The 15,647-nt window shown below is 45.2% G+C and overlaps 1 protein-coding gene across 8 annotated transcripts in view; it reads right to left on the bottom strand.

Annotated features, from left to right (window-relative positions):
* GK5 (glycerol kinase 5) overlaps positions 1 to 15,647 on the bottom strand; it is a 201,344-nt gene that overhangs the window by 56,670 nt on the left and 129,027 nt on the right. For 7 of the 8 annotated variants that reach the window (XM_059688285.1, XM_059688289.1, XM_059688286.1 and 4 more), the window contains 2 exons: positions 5,014 to 5,061; positions 1,213 to 1,307 (listed from right to left, as the gene is read on the bottom strand). In XM_059688285.1, coding sequence (XP_059544268.1) covers positions 1,213 to 1,307; positions 5,014 to 5,061 — 143 coding nt within the window. The remainder of the gene's footprint in view (positions 1 to 1,212; positions 1,308 to 5,013; positions 5,062 to 15,647) is intronic. The other variant, XM_059688284.1, reaches the window with a different exon arrangement.

The raw sequence follows: 15,647 nt of genomic DNA, 5'->3' as shown, positions 1-15,647 counted from the left end.
GGGTGGTATTTTAGCTGCCGCCCTCATCCTGCAGAGGATGCAATGGAAGCTCTAGAGGTAGTTTATGGACCTCAGGGTACAGTACACAGAAAGTAGGACAGATATTAAAATAATGCTCATTTTGAAAATTTAGTTTGGAAATATGGTACTTTTAGAGACTTAAGCCATTCTGATCTAATTTTTTTTTCACCAGCTTCTAAATTCTATGATCCAAACTTTTGAATTTGGGACTTTTTTTGTAACTTATTACCAGAGCAAGGGATGGATTAGAAAAAAAAGAAATTTTTATTTTTTGAAAGGAAAAAAACATTTAGATGGGTATTAAAAGGACTGGTATAAGCTTTCTCAAAAAAAAGGGAGGGAGGAATTTGTTCATAATAATATATCTGAGTGTTTTATGAAGTCTTTATAACAATAAGCATGTTAAAGGTATTATCACAGATCTTTCAATTAAATAACAAAGTTAAGTATTATAAAATCAAGTTTTTTACTGGATTCACTTTTTGATTAGGTAGTAACCAATAATATATCACAATAAAATTTTTTGATTTTTTAAAATTGATTTCAGAGAGTAAGGGGAGAGAGAGAGGAAGAGATAGAAACATCAATGATGAGAGGGAATCATTGATCAGCTGCCTCCTGCATGCCCCCTACTAGGGATTGAGCCCATAGTCTGAGCATGTGCCCTAACCGGGAATCCAACTGTGACCTCGTGGTTCATGGGTTGATGCTCAACTACTAAGCCACACCAGCTGGATAAGAATTTTTTTTTTTAAGTTTAATATAACTTATAAAGAACTGTAAAATATACACATAAAGATGTGGGGGGAAGGCGCGTGTGTGTATCTGTCCATTATTTTTCTAATTCTCAATGATACACTTCCTCTAACTACTGATAGATTTCCCTTCACTGGGAAATGACTCTTTTGGTCATGATAAAATAATCCTGGGTCTTATGTAAAAGTTCTATGATAAACCTGCTGACTTTTCATTTCCACAGGGGTGGAGTTCTAAGCAGAAGCCAGCTGAATTAGCTGTGCTTTCTTGTGGAATTCATACTATGTCATACCATAACTTATTAGCCCTAGAATGTACCTATTACCTTAGTCGATTAAATACCCAAATTTTCAGGTAAGGACATGGCAGATACATAATTTTAGTGGTGGGCATGAGGAAAGAAATGTTTATTGCCCTTAACTATTTCTTACATACCTGCAAACCACTAAAACACGGAACAAAATAAACCCCTTCAGAATCTTCCAAACTTCTGGCCATTTTTTCAGTCTCAGCAGCATCTGTGAAAAGATCTGCAAACATAAAAACAAACAACAACAAAAATGTCTAAAACAAAATGAAAAGGTTGAGGAGGAACAAAGTATTGTGTTATATGACCAATATTTACCTGTGTCCACATTTATTATGAATTTAATATGAAAGATTACTCACTTAAAAGGGTCAACACGAAGGCCAATCTATTTGGGTTCCTTTACTTGCCTGGGTTTGGAAGCCCACAGAAGGGCAAGAGAACCAGAGGCCCTCTTAGCTCAGCATGCAGCAGGCCTTACTTTTCCTTTAAAGATATTTAGGCTGTCTAAAAATATAAATTTTAGGTGTGTTTTTGGCTTTAAAAGTTCATTCTTCTGAAGATTACACCCATTCCAGTTTTTTGATGAAAAGATCTCTCTTGGTTATTAAAATCTAGAGGCCTGGTGCATGGATTCGTGCACTGGTAGGGTCCCTCAGCCTGGCCAGCACCCTTTCGCAATCCGGGACCCCGTGGGGGATGTCAGACTGCAGGTTTTGGCCCAATCCCTGCAGTCCGACATCCTCCAAGGGATGTACCAGTGCAGGAAGCGGCAGGCAGCCAGGGAGGAGACAGGGCCAGGCGCCACTCCTGCTCATCCCGGCCCCACTGCACCTGCCACTGCTGCTGCTTGGTAGTGCTGCCACAGAGGCGGGAGAGGCTTGTGCTGCTGCAGCTGCGCCATGAGCTCAGCTTCTGGCTGAGCAGCGCTCCCGCTATGGGACTGCACTTATCACCAGGGGGCTGCTCCTGCATTAAACATCTGCTCCCTGGTGGTCAGTGCGCATCATAGCGACCGGTCAACTGGTCAGTCAATTGCTTAGGCTTTTATATATATCCTATCTAATAAAAGAGAAAAATGGTAATTGGCGTACGACGATACCCTTTTCATTGGCTAATCAGGGCTATATGCAAATTAACTGCCAACTATGATTGGCAGTTAACTGCCAACTATGATTGGCAGTTAACTGCCAACTATGATTGGCAGTTAACTGCCAACTAAGATTGGCAGTTAACTGCCAACAAGATGGCGGTTAATTTGCATATGTAGGCACAATGCAGGGAGGCGAAAGGGAAAGCAGGAAGAAGCCCCCTGCCACTGACAGTGATCGGAAACCCTGGGGCCGCCTTTGCCCTGCCCCCCAGCCATGATCGGAGAATCAGGCGCCTTTGCCGCCCTGGCCAGTGATAGTAGGAAGTAGGGGTGGAGCCAGCGATGGGAGCTGGGCACGGTCGTAGCTGGCAGTCCCGGGAGCTAGGGGTCCCTTGCCTGGGCCTAAAGCGGAGCCCACGATCGCGGGGCAGCTGCAGCTGTGGGTCCCCGCTGCCCGGGCCGGACACCTAGGCCAGAGGCGTTAGGCCTGGGCAGGGGTGGAGCCTGCAACCGCGGGGAGCTGGGGGTCCCCTGCCCAGGCCTGACACCTCTGCCGGAGGCCTCAGGCCTGGTCAAGGGGCCGATCCGCTGATTGGTGATCGGAGGGTGATGAGGGTCAACTCCTCTGGCCGAGGCATCAGGTCTGGGTGGGGGGCGGAGCTGGGGATTGGGGGGATATGATGGTCCCCTTGCCCAGGCCTGAAGCCTGGGTCAGAGGCGTCAGGCTTGGGCGGGGGGTGGAGCAAGCGATCAGAGGGAGATGGGGGTCCCCTGCCCAGGCATGATTCCTGGGCCAGAGGCCTCAGGCCTGGGCGGGGGCCAGAGCCAGTGATCAGGGGGAGATGGGGGTCCCCTGTCCAAGCCTGACACCTCTGGCGGAGGCGTCAGGCCTGGGCATGGGGCCGATCCTGCGATTGGAGGGTGATGGGGGTCAACGCCTGAGGGCTCCCAGTGTGTGAGAGGGGGCAGGCTGGGCTGAGGGACACTCCCCTCCCCACACACACCCAGTGCACGAATTTCGTGCACCGGGCCCCTAGTAGATAATAACCAACAGAATCAACTGAAAAACTACGAATCTTAAGGGTTCGATAAGGGGCAGTAACAATTAAATATATTAAAAGTTAACCTTTAAAAAAAAACCAGACCAAAAAAAATCAAGATTTAATTCATTTAATATGGTTTTTACTGATATATATATATAGAAAAATGAACAAAGCCTAAGTGTATAGCTGAATGAACTTTCACAATGTGAATATAATAAGCTAACCAACACACAGATCAAGATACAAATTTCTTTGTTCAACATCATGCTTGTGAGATTCAGTCATTTTGTTACAACTAGTTGTGCTTCATTCATTCTCACCCTGTAAGGTATTCCACTGTGTGACCATACGCAAATGATTAGACTAGCTATAGTTAATAAACATATGGGTAGTTTCCAGTTTTAGGCTAATAATAAACAGGCCACTTTGAACTTATATTCTTTTTGGTGAACATATGTATATATTGTTTGCTATATACCAAGGGATGAAATTGCTAGTCCTAGAAGCTTCACATTTAGGACTAGCTTTAACAGATAATTGTTAAACTACACTGAGTGGCCAGATTATTATGACCGGCCAGATTATTATGACCACCCCATCAGTACTTTGTTGGGCCACCTTTTGCCTTCAATGCTGTGGCAATTCTTCTTGGCATTGACTCCACGAGATGTTGAAAGGTGATGCGAGGAATCTGACACCATGCCTGATGAATAGCACTGTCCAGTTCTGTGAGATTTGATGGTTGTGGAACCAGCTGCCTGATGGCTCTTTTAACTTCATCCCAAAAATGCTCAATTGGATTGAGATCTGATGATTGTGGGGGCCACCTAAGCAAGGTAAAGTCTCCCTCATGTTCTTGAAACCACTCCTGAACAACACCAGCACCATGGCATGGCGCATTGTCTTGTTGGAAGAAGCCATCTCCATTGGGATACGCCATCAACATGATAGGATGAACTTGATCAGCAGCGATACTTAGGTATGTTGTGCTATTCAGACATTTATAATGATCTGGCCCTCTAGCAACTTCAGCGCGAAATTATAGCTAATTTGCCTACAAACGTCAGGTGGTCATAATAATCTGGCCACTCAGTGTATTTTCCAAAGTGGTGCTACCAATTTAAGACTCCTGTATGGGAGTTCCAGTTACCCCATATTCATGCCAATAATTGATACCATCTGTGTTTTTCATTTTAGCCATTTTGGTGGTATTGCATGATCGTTAGATTTTGTATTTCTCTCTTTACTAATGAAACTTCAATCCTTTTCATTCATCATTTGCATATCTTTGTTTGTGAGATCTGGGACTGACAACATAGATCTGATGAAAAAGCTCAGAAATCAATCATAATAAACATTGCTGCCTTATATAGCCTTTATTAAGTCAGTTTTATTTCTGCATGATTTTTTCTTATAAGAAAGAATTTGACAGCTGTCAGCCAGCTTTCTATACTCTGTCTCTATTTTGCTTATTAGTTCATTTTGTTCATTAGATTTCACATATGAGTAAAATCATGTAAGTCTTAAATTCTGATACCTATGAATGTGGCTTTATTTGGAAACAAGTTCTTTGCAGATGTAATTAGTCAATTTTAGGTTGTACTGGATGAGGATGAGCCCTAATCCACTGACTGGTGTCTTTATTAGAAGTCACTGAAAACACAGTCACAGACACACAGGGACAACTCATGTGAAGAGAGAGGCAGAGGCTGGAGGAAAGCAGCTCCAGGCCAAGGAGCTCTAAGGACTGCCAGCCACCACCAGAAGCCAGGAAGAGACAGAAAGCTACTGACACCTTGATATTTGACTTCTTGCTTCCAGACCTGTGAGAGAATAAATTTCTATTGTTTTTAAACCAACAAGAAAAGAAAAAGAGAGAGAGAGAGAGAGAAATAATTGATTAAAGACAAGAAGTTTAAGAAATATCTATATTAAAACTCAAGTTTATGAGGATCATTCAATAATAATTATAAATTTTCTTCAAAATGACAGTTATCAGAACCATAAGTCACATTCACTAGGTCAAAATGTCCAGATAATACATTAAAATGTCTGTAGCACTTCCAAAATTGATATTAAAAAGAAAACATTGGTTTTGAAATCTATACTTACTAAAAAGTCATGTCCAAATTGAGATGTGGAAAACATTATAGGTCTGGTTTAAAGACCATTTTTGGTAACATGAAGAAATGGTAAAAAAACCTAGTTTATCCACATTCTTCACTGGTTCTCCCATTCTTTCTTGAAAAATTTCTCTAAATAATCTTCCATGTGAACTGTTCTCAAATGAGTGTGGACCTCACTCTGTTTCTCCCATAGCATGCAGAGAAGAATCCTGGCTGGGGCTCCTAGCCACGCTATCTGAGGGCTTGAGCAGAAGAACAAGCTTGCAGTTAACATTGGAACTCCAAGTTCTACCAAATTGGCGGGAAGTTCCCTGCATTTTTAATTCCTCCAACATCCTGGCCTAGACTCACTGGGTGCAAATACGAAGAGCTTCTAAATAAGCCCCCTCTTTCTGGTCTGAAGAGCAGGAGTCAGTTAAAAAATAGAGTGGGAAAATTATCCTTCTTTATGCGGGTGTGTTTTTCATTCTACCTGAATAAGAGAGGAGGAAGATAGAGACAGGGTGAGAGAGAGAGGAGAGAGAAGAAATAAGAAGAGAGCCTCAGGGGTCTGTGGGACAGTAAGAAAATGCATAACATTGCTGTCATTTAAATTCCAGAAGACAAAGAATGCACCGCAGAATAACTATTTGAAGAAAAAAATGTCTGTAAGCTTCCCACAGAGCAATAAAATGAACAAAACAGAGATGAATTTCAAAGGCATTACACTGAGAAAAAGAAACAGTCTAGGCTGATTCTACTCTGTGAGTCCAGTTACTGTGTACGAGATTGTGGAAGAGGTAAAAGTATAGGGATAGAGGAAAGATTAATTGCTGCCTGAGATTACAGTGGGACAGGGATTGACTACAAAGGAGTGACACATGGTAATTTGGGGTTGATGAAAGTATTTAGTACAATAGTCACAATCCTGATTGTGGTAATGGTTATTCAGTCTATGTAGGTCTTAAAACCAGTAGAAGTAACCAAACACAAAAAACAAAGCAAACACAAGCACTTATAAACATATTAGAGGCCCGGTGCATGAAAATTCAAGCACTCGGAGGGGGGAGGGGGTCCCTCAGCCCTGCCTGGGCCCTCTCACAGTTTGGGAGCCCTCGGTCCTTACCACCTGCCTGCTTGCTGCTCCTTAGTGCTGCCTCCAAGGCAGGAGAGGCTCCTGCCACCGCAGCTGCACTCACACAGCTTCTGGTTGAGCAGCGCTCCCCCTGTGGGAGCGCACTGACCACCAGGGGGCAGCTCTTGCATTGAGCGTCTGCCCCTTGGTGGTCAGTGTGAATCATAGCAACCAGTCATTCTGCCATTCAGTTGATTTGCATTTTACCCTTTTATTATATAGACTAGAGGCCCGGTGCACAAAAATTTGTGCACTCGGGGGGGAAGGGAGGGGTCCCTCAGCCTGGCCTGTGCCCTCTCGCAGTCTGGGACCCCTCGGGAGATAACGCCCTGCTGGCTTAGGCCTGCTCCCAGGTGACAGAGGGCAGGCCCAATCCATAGGTGCAGCCCCTGGTCGGGCTCAGAGCAGGGCCGATTGGGGAGTTGGGGCACCGCCCCCTGTCGTGCACAGAGCAGGGCGGATTGGGAGGTTGCGATGCCACCATCAGTCATGCTCAGAGTAGGACCGATTGGGGGGTTGGGGCACCGCCCCGTCACACTCAAGGCAGGGTCGATGGGGAGGTTGCGGCGCCACCCCCTGTCACGCACAGAGCAGGGCCAATCAGGGGGTTGGGGTGCTGCCCCCTGTCATGAACAGACCAGGGCCGATCAGGGGGTTGGGGCGCTGCACCCTGTCACACACAGAGCTGCAGGGCGATCAGGGGGTTGGGGAGCTCCCCCGTATCAGGCACAGAGCAGAGCTGATCAGGAGGTTGGGGTGCCTTCCCCTGTCACGAACAGATCAAGGCGGATAGGGAGGTTGTGGCCCCGCCCCATCACACACAGAGCCGCAGGGTGATCAGGGGGTTTGGGCGCTGCCCCCTGTCACGCTGATCCCGGTGCCGGGAGGCCTCGCGGCTCTGCTGATCCCGGTGCTGGGAGGCATATTACCTTTTACTATATAGGACAGAGGCCTGGTGCATGGGTGGGGCTGGCTGGTTTGCCCTGAAGGGTGTCTTGGATCAGTGTGGGGGTCCCCACTGGGGTGCCTGGCCAGCCTGGGTGAGGGGATGATGGCTGTTTGCAGCTGGTCACACACCCTTCAGGGTGGGGGTCCCCACTGGGGTGCCTGGCCAGCCTGGATGAGGGGTTGATGGCTGTTTGCAGCTGGTCACACACCCTTCAGGGTGGGGGTCCCCACTGGGGTGCCTGGCCAGTCTGGGCGAGGGGCTGAGGGCTGTTTTCAGGCTGACAGGTGACTGAAGCTCCCAACTGCTCCTTTTTTTCTTTTTTCTTTTTTATTCTGGGCCAGCTTTAGCTCTGACTCCACCTCTGAGGCCTCTGCTGCTGAAAGCAGGTATCTGGTTTGTTTGGGTTCTATAATCAAAACAATGTATAACTCCAGCTCTGAGATCCCGGCTCACTGAAAGCAGGTTTCTGGGGTTTTGTTTAGCTTCTATATTTGTTACAATGTTTCAAACTGCAGGCTCATTGGCCGGCAAGGCAGGTGGGGAACGTTGGTTTCCTCTGTCACTGAAGCAAGCAAGCCTCATGTTAGTTTCAAGCTGCCTGGCTGCCAGCCGCCATCTTGGCTGGCAGTTAATTTGCATATCGCCCTGATTAGCCAATGGGAAGGGTAGTGGTCGTACGGTAATTACCATGTTTCTCTTATATTAGATAAGATTAGAAATAGCATATAGACATAGTATAAAGACAGACTGAGTATGATGGTGGTTTCACAGATGTATTCTTTGTCAATACTCACTGAATGCTTTAAAAAGGTTAATTACATGTAATTTACATGTCAATAAAGTTGATTTAAAGTGATTTTTTTTTCTCAAAAAAGAGGGAAATTAATTCAACTTCACTCATAAGAGAAATGCCATTTAAACACTGAGATGTATTTCTCACTCATCTAGGTTGGCAAAAATTCAAAAGCTTGACAATATATAAGACTTCTACTTCAGCCTCCAACTTCTGCAGTTCATCCAACCAGATCATTTGATTATGCAAAAGACACTGAAAAAGAAGGCTGTGGGGAAACAGTCACATATATTTCTGGAAATAAAAAATTAAACAATGCCTATGGAGGGAAATTGACAATATCTTAACAAAACTACAATGCATTAGTCCTCTGACATAGCAATCCCACTTCTGAGAATTTATTCTTAAGACACACCTTCCACAACATAAAAACACGTATGTGCAACGTTATTCACTGTAGCATTATTTACATTTTGAAAACATCAGAAACTCCTCAAATGTCCAAATACAGGCTATTTGCTGGCTAAGCTATGTACATACACATAATGGAATACTATCCAGCTGTGAAACAATGACAATCCCTATGAATTGATATGAGGTAATTCCCAGAATATATTTTTAAGTGAAAATGGCAAAATACAAAAGAGCACAGATAGGTTACCTTTTATGTAAGAAAGGGGACGGGGGGCAGGATAAGAAAACATGCATGTAGCTTCATGTTTTTGCAAAAAGAAATATAAAGGATAAACCAAAAACAAATGAAATGATTGTCTACAAGAGATGGAGAGACAGGATGAAGAGATGGGGAGCAAGTCACTCCTTGAAGCGCACCTTATGGTTTTTTAAAATTATATGTATATTTTTATTTCAGAGAGAAAGAGGGAGAGAGAGACAGAAACATCAATGATGAGAATCACTGATCAGCTGCCTCCTGCATGCACGCTCCCCACTAGGTGTTGAGCCTGTAACTCGGGCTGTGCCCTGACTGGGAAACAAACTGTGACCACCTGGGTAATAGGTTGACACTCAACCACTGAGCCATGCTGACCGGGCCACATGTTATGGTTTTAACTAAGGGAATCATGTTGAAATTCCACATTTAAAAAGTTAAATAATGTTTTTAAAAAGGATGCAGAGAGGGTTAAAAATTAAGACTGAGTGATAATAGAAACAAATGAACCCAATCCTATTTCAAATTAACAAAATCACTAAAGGAAAAAGAAAAAGAACTAATCTAAGTAACTTTTAAAGAGTGTGCTTTGATCATATATCCTTGATATAAAGGAAAATCCCTGAACATCATCGTGAACAAATTCATCTTGTTTTACTGGTATGGGTCAAGTAATACTGAAACTTTTTGTGTATATTTTGAGATTCAGCAGGTGAGTATATAATATTGATGTTGTTCTCAATGTAGAAAAAGGGAGACAAAAATATAGAAAAGGAAAAGAAAAGCAAGAATCCTTAGGGGCTAGACTTGAATTGGAGGTACAATATAAACTCACAGATTTTCACATATGCATGCTTGCGTATCTGTTCCTCTCTCCCTCCCTTCTCCCCCCACCTCCTTTTCTCTCTCTCTCTCTCTCTCTCTCTCTCTCTCTCTCTCTCTCTCTCACACACACACACACACACACACACACACACACACACACACTTACAGTTCTGCTGTAAGGGCCTAGAAGCAATGACACTTTACTCATTGTGTTTAAATACCATTTTCCACTAAAAGGAATAAGGACTCAATGGAAAGGTGGCTAATTCCAGGGCAGGTGTAAGAAAAACACAAGAGGAGCTCTGTACCATTAACTAAGAACATGCTCAGAAAATAATAGATACATTTAAAAGGCAGAAGTCAGTATGAGGGGATTCTCACTAGCCAAATTTGCAACCATTTGAGCATGAAAACAAATAAAAACTATAAAAATTATAGCCTGAAGTTCAAGGAAATAAACCATGAGTTTATACCAATAATAAAGAGGGGAGAAGGAAAAGTTCTTCCTTCTACCCTAGAATGCTCCCTGATAAACACAGAGGCAATAAGGAAGTTAGAAAACACCATTTGCAACCATCAGTGTGAAGAAGGATGCAGGCTAGGCAAGAATCATTAATGACTGCTAAATTTGGGGGAATCTAAGTTTGAAAGTATTTCCCTACATTATTTATTACAAAAAGAAAAGCAGTAACTATACAGTGGGCTTATGGACTTAAATAGGACCAAAATAAGACTAATGGATACTTTGCATCTCCATGTATATATTCTGAGAAGGACACAGTATCTATCACTAACATAGGATTTCAGCCAAAACTACATAGCCTGGATCTAGTCATGAGAAATCCAAATTGAAAGACATTAAAAAAAAATAAGTGGCCTATATTTAAAAATAAAATGTCAATGGCATGAAAAAAAATTTGAGGAAAATATTCCTGACTAAATGAAATTATACAATAAGCAATCCTGGACTGCATCTTGTATTTAAAAAAATTACCATGAAGGACATTACTGGGGCATCTGACAAAATTGGAATATGGACTATAAATTTGATGAAAGTATTATATTCAACTAGAGGCCCGGTGCATGAAATTCATGCATGGGTAGGGTCTCTAGGCCTGGCCAGAGATCAGGGCCAATTGGGGCCTTCCAGCTGCCGACCAGGGCCTTCCTTCCCCTTCCTTCCCCCGCTGCCGGGGACTTTCTTCCCCGGCTGCTGGCCAGGGCCTTCCTCCCCCTGTTGCTGGCCAGGGCCTTCCTTCATTCCATGCTGCCTCCTGGTGGTCAACACACATCACAGCGAGCGATCGAACTCTCAGTCTCCCGGTCGAACTCCTGAGGGGACACTTTGCATATTAAGCTTTTATATATATAAAGATGTTATATTTTTGAAGTTAATAACTATATTTTAGGTATATAAGGCAATATTCTTATTCTTAGGAAATAGAGAGAGGAAAAGGAACATAAAGTATGCAATCTTTTCTCAAAGAGCTCAGAAAATTATAGAGATATTTATCTATTCTATAGCACATAGGATGGATGGATATATGGATGGATGGTAGGTAAGTAGATAAAGCAATCATGGTAAATCTGAGTAAAGGATATATAGGAGTATTGTACTACTCTTACAAATTTAAGTTTGAAATTATTTCAAAATAAAAAGTTAAAACAGCCTCTCAGGAGGCTGCGGGGAGTAGCAGCAGCTAGGTGCCCAGCCTCGCTGCAGCTCCACTGCATGGTCCTGCCCACTTGTCAGAGGAGCATCCCAGGATGCACTGTGGTGGGGTACCCATGCGCACCCCGCCCCAGACCCTGCACGCCAGCAGAGAACACAACCCAGACACCGTGTGCCTAAGTGGACACCTGAGCGATCCTGTGAGCCTGCAGCAGACACAGATGGGATACTGCGCACCTCCAATGGACACTGGCAGGACCTCTGCCACCTGGCATGCACCCAGCCTGACTTTACATGCGCGATGGGTAACCAGCCTGGACCTGGGAGACTGCTGCTGATCCAGCAGGACTTACGTTCTTGCTGTGTACTCACCCACTGCCACCACTACTGTGCTGCCACCACCAATGCACTGCCACTGCTGCCCTAGAGCCCAGATGCTTGGCTCCACCACCAGGCCTGGGGAAGAGGAACTGCGCTAGGTGGATGTAGCCTCCCCTGATCTGGACCTATTATAACTGAGGACCTGAGGAGACTGAAGAGGCTTCAGATCTGTGGATGAGACAGGATGGGCTGGGACTAAGAGAGGAGGCCCTGAAGGCACTGGCTGTGGAGACTGCGGAGTGGGTGCAGCAGTGGAAGCCTAAGGCTGAAGTCCCAGGATAGAGCAGCACCAGTACCCCACCACAGTGCAGCCTGGGATGCTCCTCTGACAAGTGGCCAGGACCATGCAGTGGAGCTCAGAGCCAGGCTACATGGAGGACTGAATCTGGGGGACCCTCTATTTCTTGGAGGAACTTGTGCTGATAAGCAGAAAGTGGGTTTGACAGTAGGATAGGAAGGAGGATCAGCCCAGCCACCTGGAACACAGGGGAGGTGCCCTTTTTCCCACCAGCAAAATAGCTGCTTCTGACCCAACCTGCAGAGACCTGAGGCAAGGGGGGACTGCAGCGACCTGAGGCAAGGGGGAACACCTCAAGGCAGAAAATTTGTGCCCCTACAAGTGGCAGAGAGGAGGTGCCAGCAAACCAGGCAGAGCTGAGACATTAGGACAGCAAAGGCCCAACCAGCCCCATACAAAATACTAGCACCACCTCCAACATGAGCCTGATACCTCTACAGAGTCTAGCTCTAGCTCCATGGGGGAAGAGAGAACAGCTCAAAACAGAGACAATCAAGGTGTGATACTCAAGGCAGACCCAGCCACTAGGCCAGCGGTTCTCAACCTGTGGGTCGCCAACCTGTGGGTCGCAACCCCTTTGGGAGTAGAACGACCCTTTCACTGGGGTCACCTAAGACCATCGGAAAACACATATATAATTACATATTGTTTTTGTGATTAATCACTATGCTTTAATTATGTTCAATTTATAACAATGAGAATACATCCTGCATATCAGATATTTATATTACGATTCATAACAGTAGCAAAATTACACTTATGAAGTAGCAACGAAAATAATTTTATGGTTGGGGTCACCACAACATGAGGAACTGTATTAAAGGGTAACGGCATTAGGAAGGTTGAGAACCACTGCCTAGGCCAGTGATGGCGAACCTTTTGAGCTTGGCGTGTCAGCATTTTGAAAAACCCTAACTTAACTCTGGTGCCGTGTCACATATAGAAATTTTTTGATATCTGCAACCATAGTAAAACAAAGACTTATATTTTTGATATTTATTTTATACTAGAGGCCCGGTGCACAAAAATTTGTGCACTCGTGGGGGAGGGGGGGTCCCTCAGCCCAGCCTGTGCACTCTCGCATTCTGGGACCCCTCGGGAGATAACGACCTGCTGGCTTAGGCCTGCTCCCGGGTAGCAGAGGGCAGGCCCAATCCCTAGGTGCAGCCCCTGGTCGGGCTCAGAGCAGGGCCGATTGGGGAGTTGGGGCACCGCCCCCTGTCACACCCAAGGCAGGGTCGATGGGGAGGTTGCGGCGCCACCCCTGTCATGCACAGAGCAGGGCCAATCAGGGGGTTGGGGAGCTCCCCCCTGTCACTCACAGAGTAGGGCCGATAGGGGAGTTGGGGCACCGCCCCCTGTCACACACAGAGCAGGACAGATCGGGGGTTGGTGCGCCGCCACTGTCACACTCAGGGCAGGGCCGATGGGGAGGTTATGGCACTACCCCATCACGCACAGAGCAGGGCCCGTGGGGCGGGGGGCGTTGGGGCGCTGCCCTCTATCACCCACACAGCAGGGCCGATCAGGGGGTTGGTGTGCCTTCCCCTGTCACGAACAGAGCAGGGCCGATAGGGAGGTTGTGGCCCCGCCCCCTTTCACACACAGAGCTGCAGGGCGATCAGGGGGTTTGGGCGCTGCCCCCTGTCACGCTGATCCCGGTGCCAGGAGGCCTCACAGCTCCGCTGATCCTGGTGCTGGGAGGCATATTACCCTTTTACTATATAGGATAGAGGCCTGGTGTACGGGTGGGGGCCGGCTGGTTTGACCTGAAGGGTGTCCTGGATCAGGGTGGGGGTCAACACTGGGGTGCCTGGCCAGCCTGGATGAGGGGATGATGGCTGTTTGCAGCTGGTCACACACCCTTCAGGGTGGGGGTCCCTACCTGGGTGCCTGGCCAGTCTGGGTGAGGGGCTGAGGGCTGTTTTCAGGCTGGTGGGTGACTGAAGCTCCCAACTGCTCCTTTTTCTTTCTTTTTCTTTTTATTCTGGGCCAGCTTTAGCACTGGCTCCAGCTCTGAGGCCTCTGCTGCTGAAAGCAGGTATCTGGTTTGCTTGGGTTCTATTACCGAAACACTGTATCAACTCCAGCTCTGAGATCCCGGCGGGCTGAAAGCAGGTTTCTGGGGTTTTGTTTAGCGTCTATATTTGTAACAATGTTTCAAACTGCAAGCTCAGAGGCCGGCAAGTCAGGCGGGGAACGTTGGAGTCCACAGAGTCCTCCGTCACTGAAGCAAGCAAGCCTCATGTTAGTTTCAAGCTGCCTGGCTGCCGGCCGCCATCTTGGCTGGCAGTTAATTTGCATATCTCGCTGATTAGCCAATGGGAAGTGTAGCGGACGTATGCTAATTACCATGTTTCTCTTTTATTAGATAGGATATTTAAATGCCACTTAACAAAGAAAAATCAACCAAAAAAATGAGTTCGCGTGTCACCTCTGACATGCTTGTCATAGGTTCGCCATCACTGGCGTAGGCTAAGGAAGCCCCACCTGCTGGACTACTAGGAGGTTCAACCTATCGGATCTCAATTAGGCTGCTCAGGGCCAGAAGGGTCAGTGACTCACATTGGCCTCCAGTATAGATCCAGCAAGGGACCACATTCAACATCAGTGTAAAACCCAGTGAGCCCCACAAATAGTAATCCAAAGGTTTTTGAGTGTGTGTATGTGTGTGATTTTTGTTTTGTGTGTGTGCGTGGCTCCTTTTTTGTTTTTTGGTGTTTGCTTTTTCCCCTTTTTCTTCTCTTTTTTCTTTCATACCAATAATTTTCCTCCTTTGATTCTATTCTATTTTTGTCTCTTTTTATTGTTGTTATTAATTTTTACTTTATTTTTCTCTTCTTTCCATGTTACTTATCCTACCTATATCTTAATATATCCATTATTACTATGTTTTAAATTCATTATTATTACTATATTTATTTTCTGTTTCCTTTTCTTTTTTCATCCTATACTAGTTCTTTTAGCTTCCTCCTTGCTTTCATAATGCCATTTTTTCTTCTTCTTTCTTCCTTTTTCTTTATATCTCCTGTAATTCTTTGGCCATGTGTCCTTTAGTATTCCTTTTATTTTTTCTTTGTTTTACTTTATCTTATTTTTCATTCCTAATCTTTCCTGTTGTTGCTTTGTGTAGCTTGATTTTCATGGTACTTTAGGTTGGGTTTGTTATGTCTTGTTCTGTCCTGTCAGCACCTGAATGACAGCTGGCATGGCGATGTTGGGGTTGAGCCTCACTGTCAGCAAGTTGGAGGGGAGATTCCCTCCCATGAACAGGATATAAACAATCAAGTCCCAATTAAAATAGGAGAGTGCAAATAATTCACACCAGGGAATTCATAGAGCATCCCGCTCAGGAGATCAAAGAGACTGCACCACTGGGCCCCTCAAGACACTTTCTACATAGGGCCATCCCACAAAGATTAGGAGGCATCAAAGTTCTATCTAGTAAGTAGTAACAAATACAAAGAGACAGCTAAAATGTGTAAACAAAGAAACATCCCACTAATGAAAGAATAGGAGGAATCTCCAGAAAAAGAACTAAATAAAATGGAGGAAAGCAACCTAACAGACATACAGTTCAAAGTAATCATTATAAAGAC

This window comes from Myotis daubentonii, chromosome 3 (genome assembly GCF_963259705.1).
Source record: "Myotis daubentonii chromosome 3, mMyoDau2.1, whole genome shotgun sequence".
Classification (NCBI taxonomy): Eukaryota; Metazoa; Chordata; class Mammalia; order Chiroptera; family Vespertilionidae; genus Myotis; species Myotis daubentonii.
This window is presented reverse-complemented; position numbering and strand designations above follow the sequence as displayed.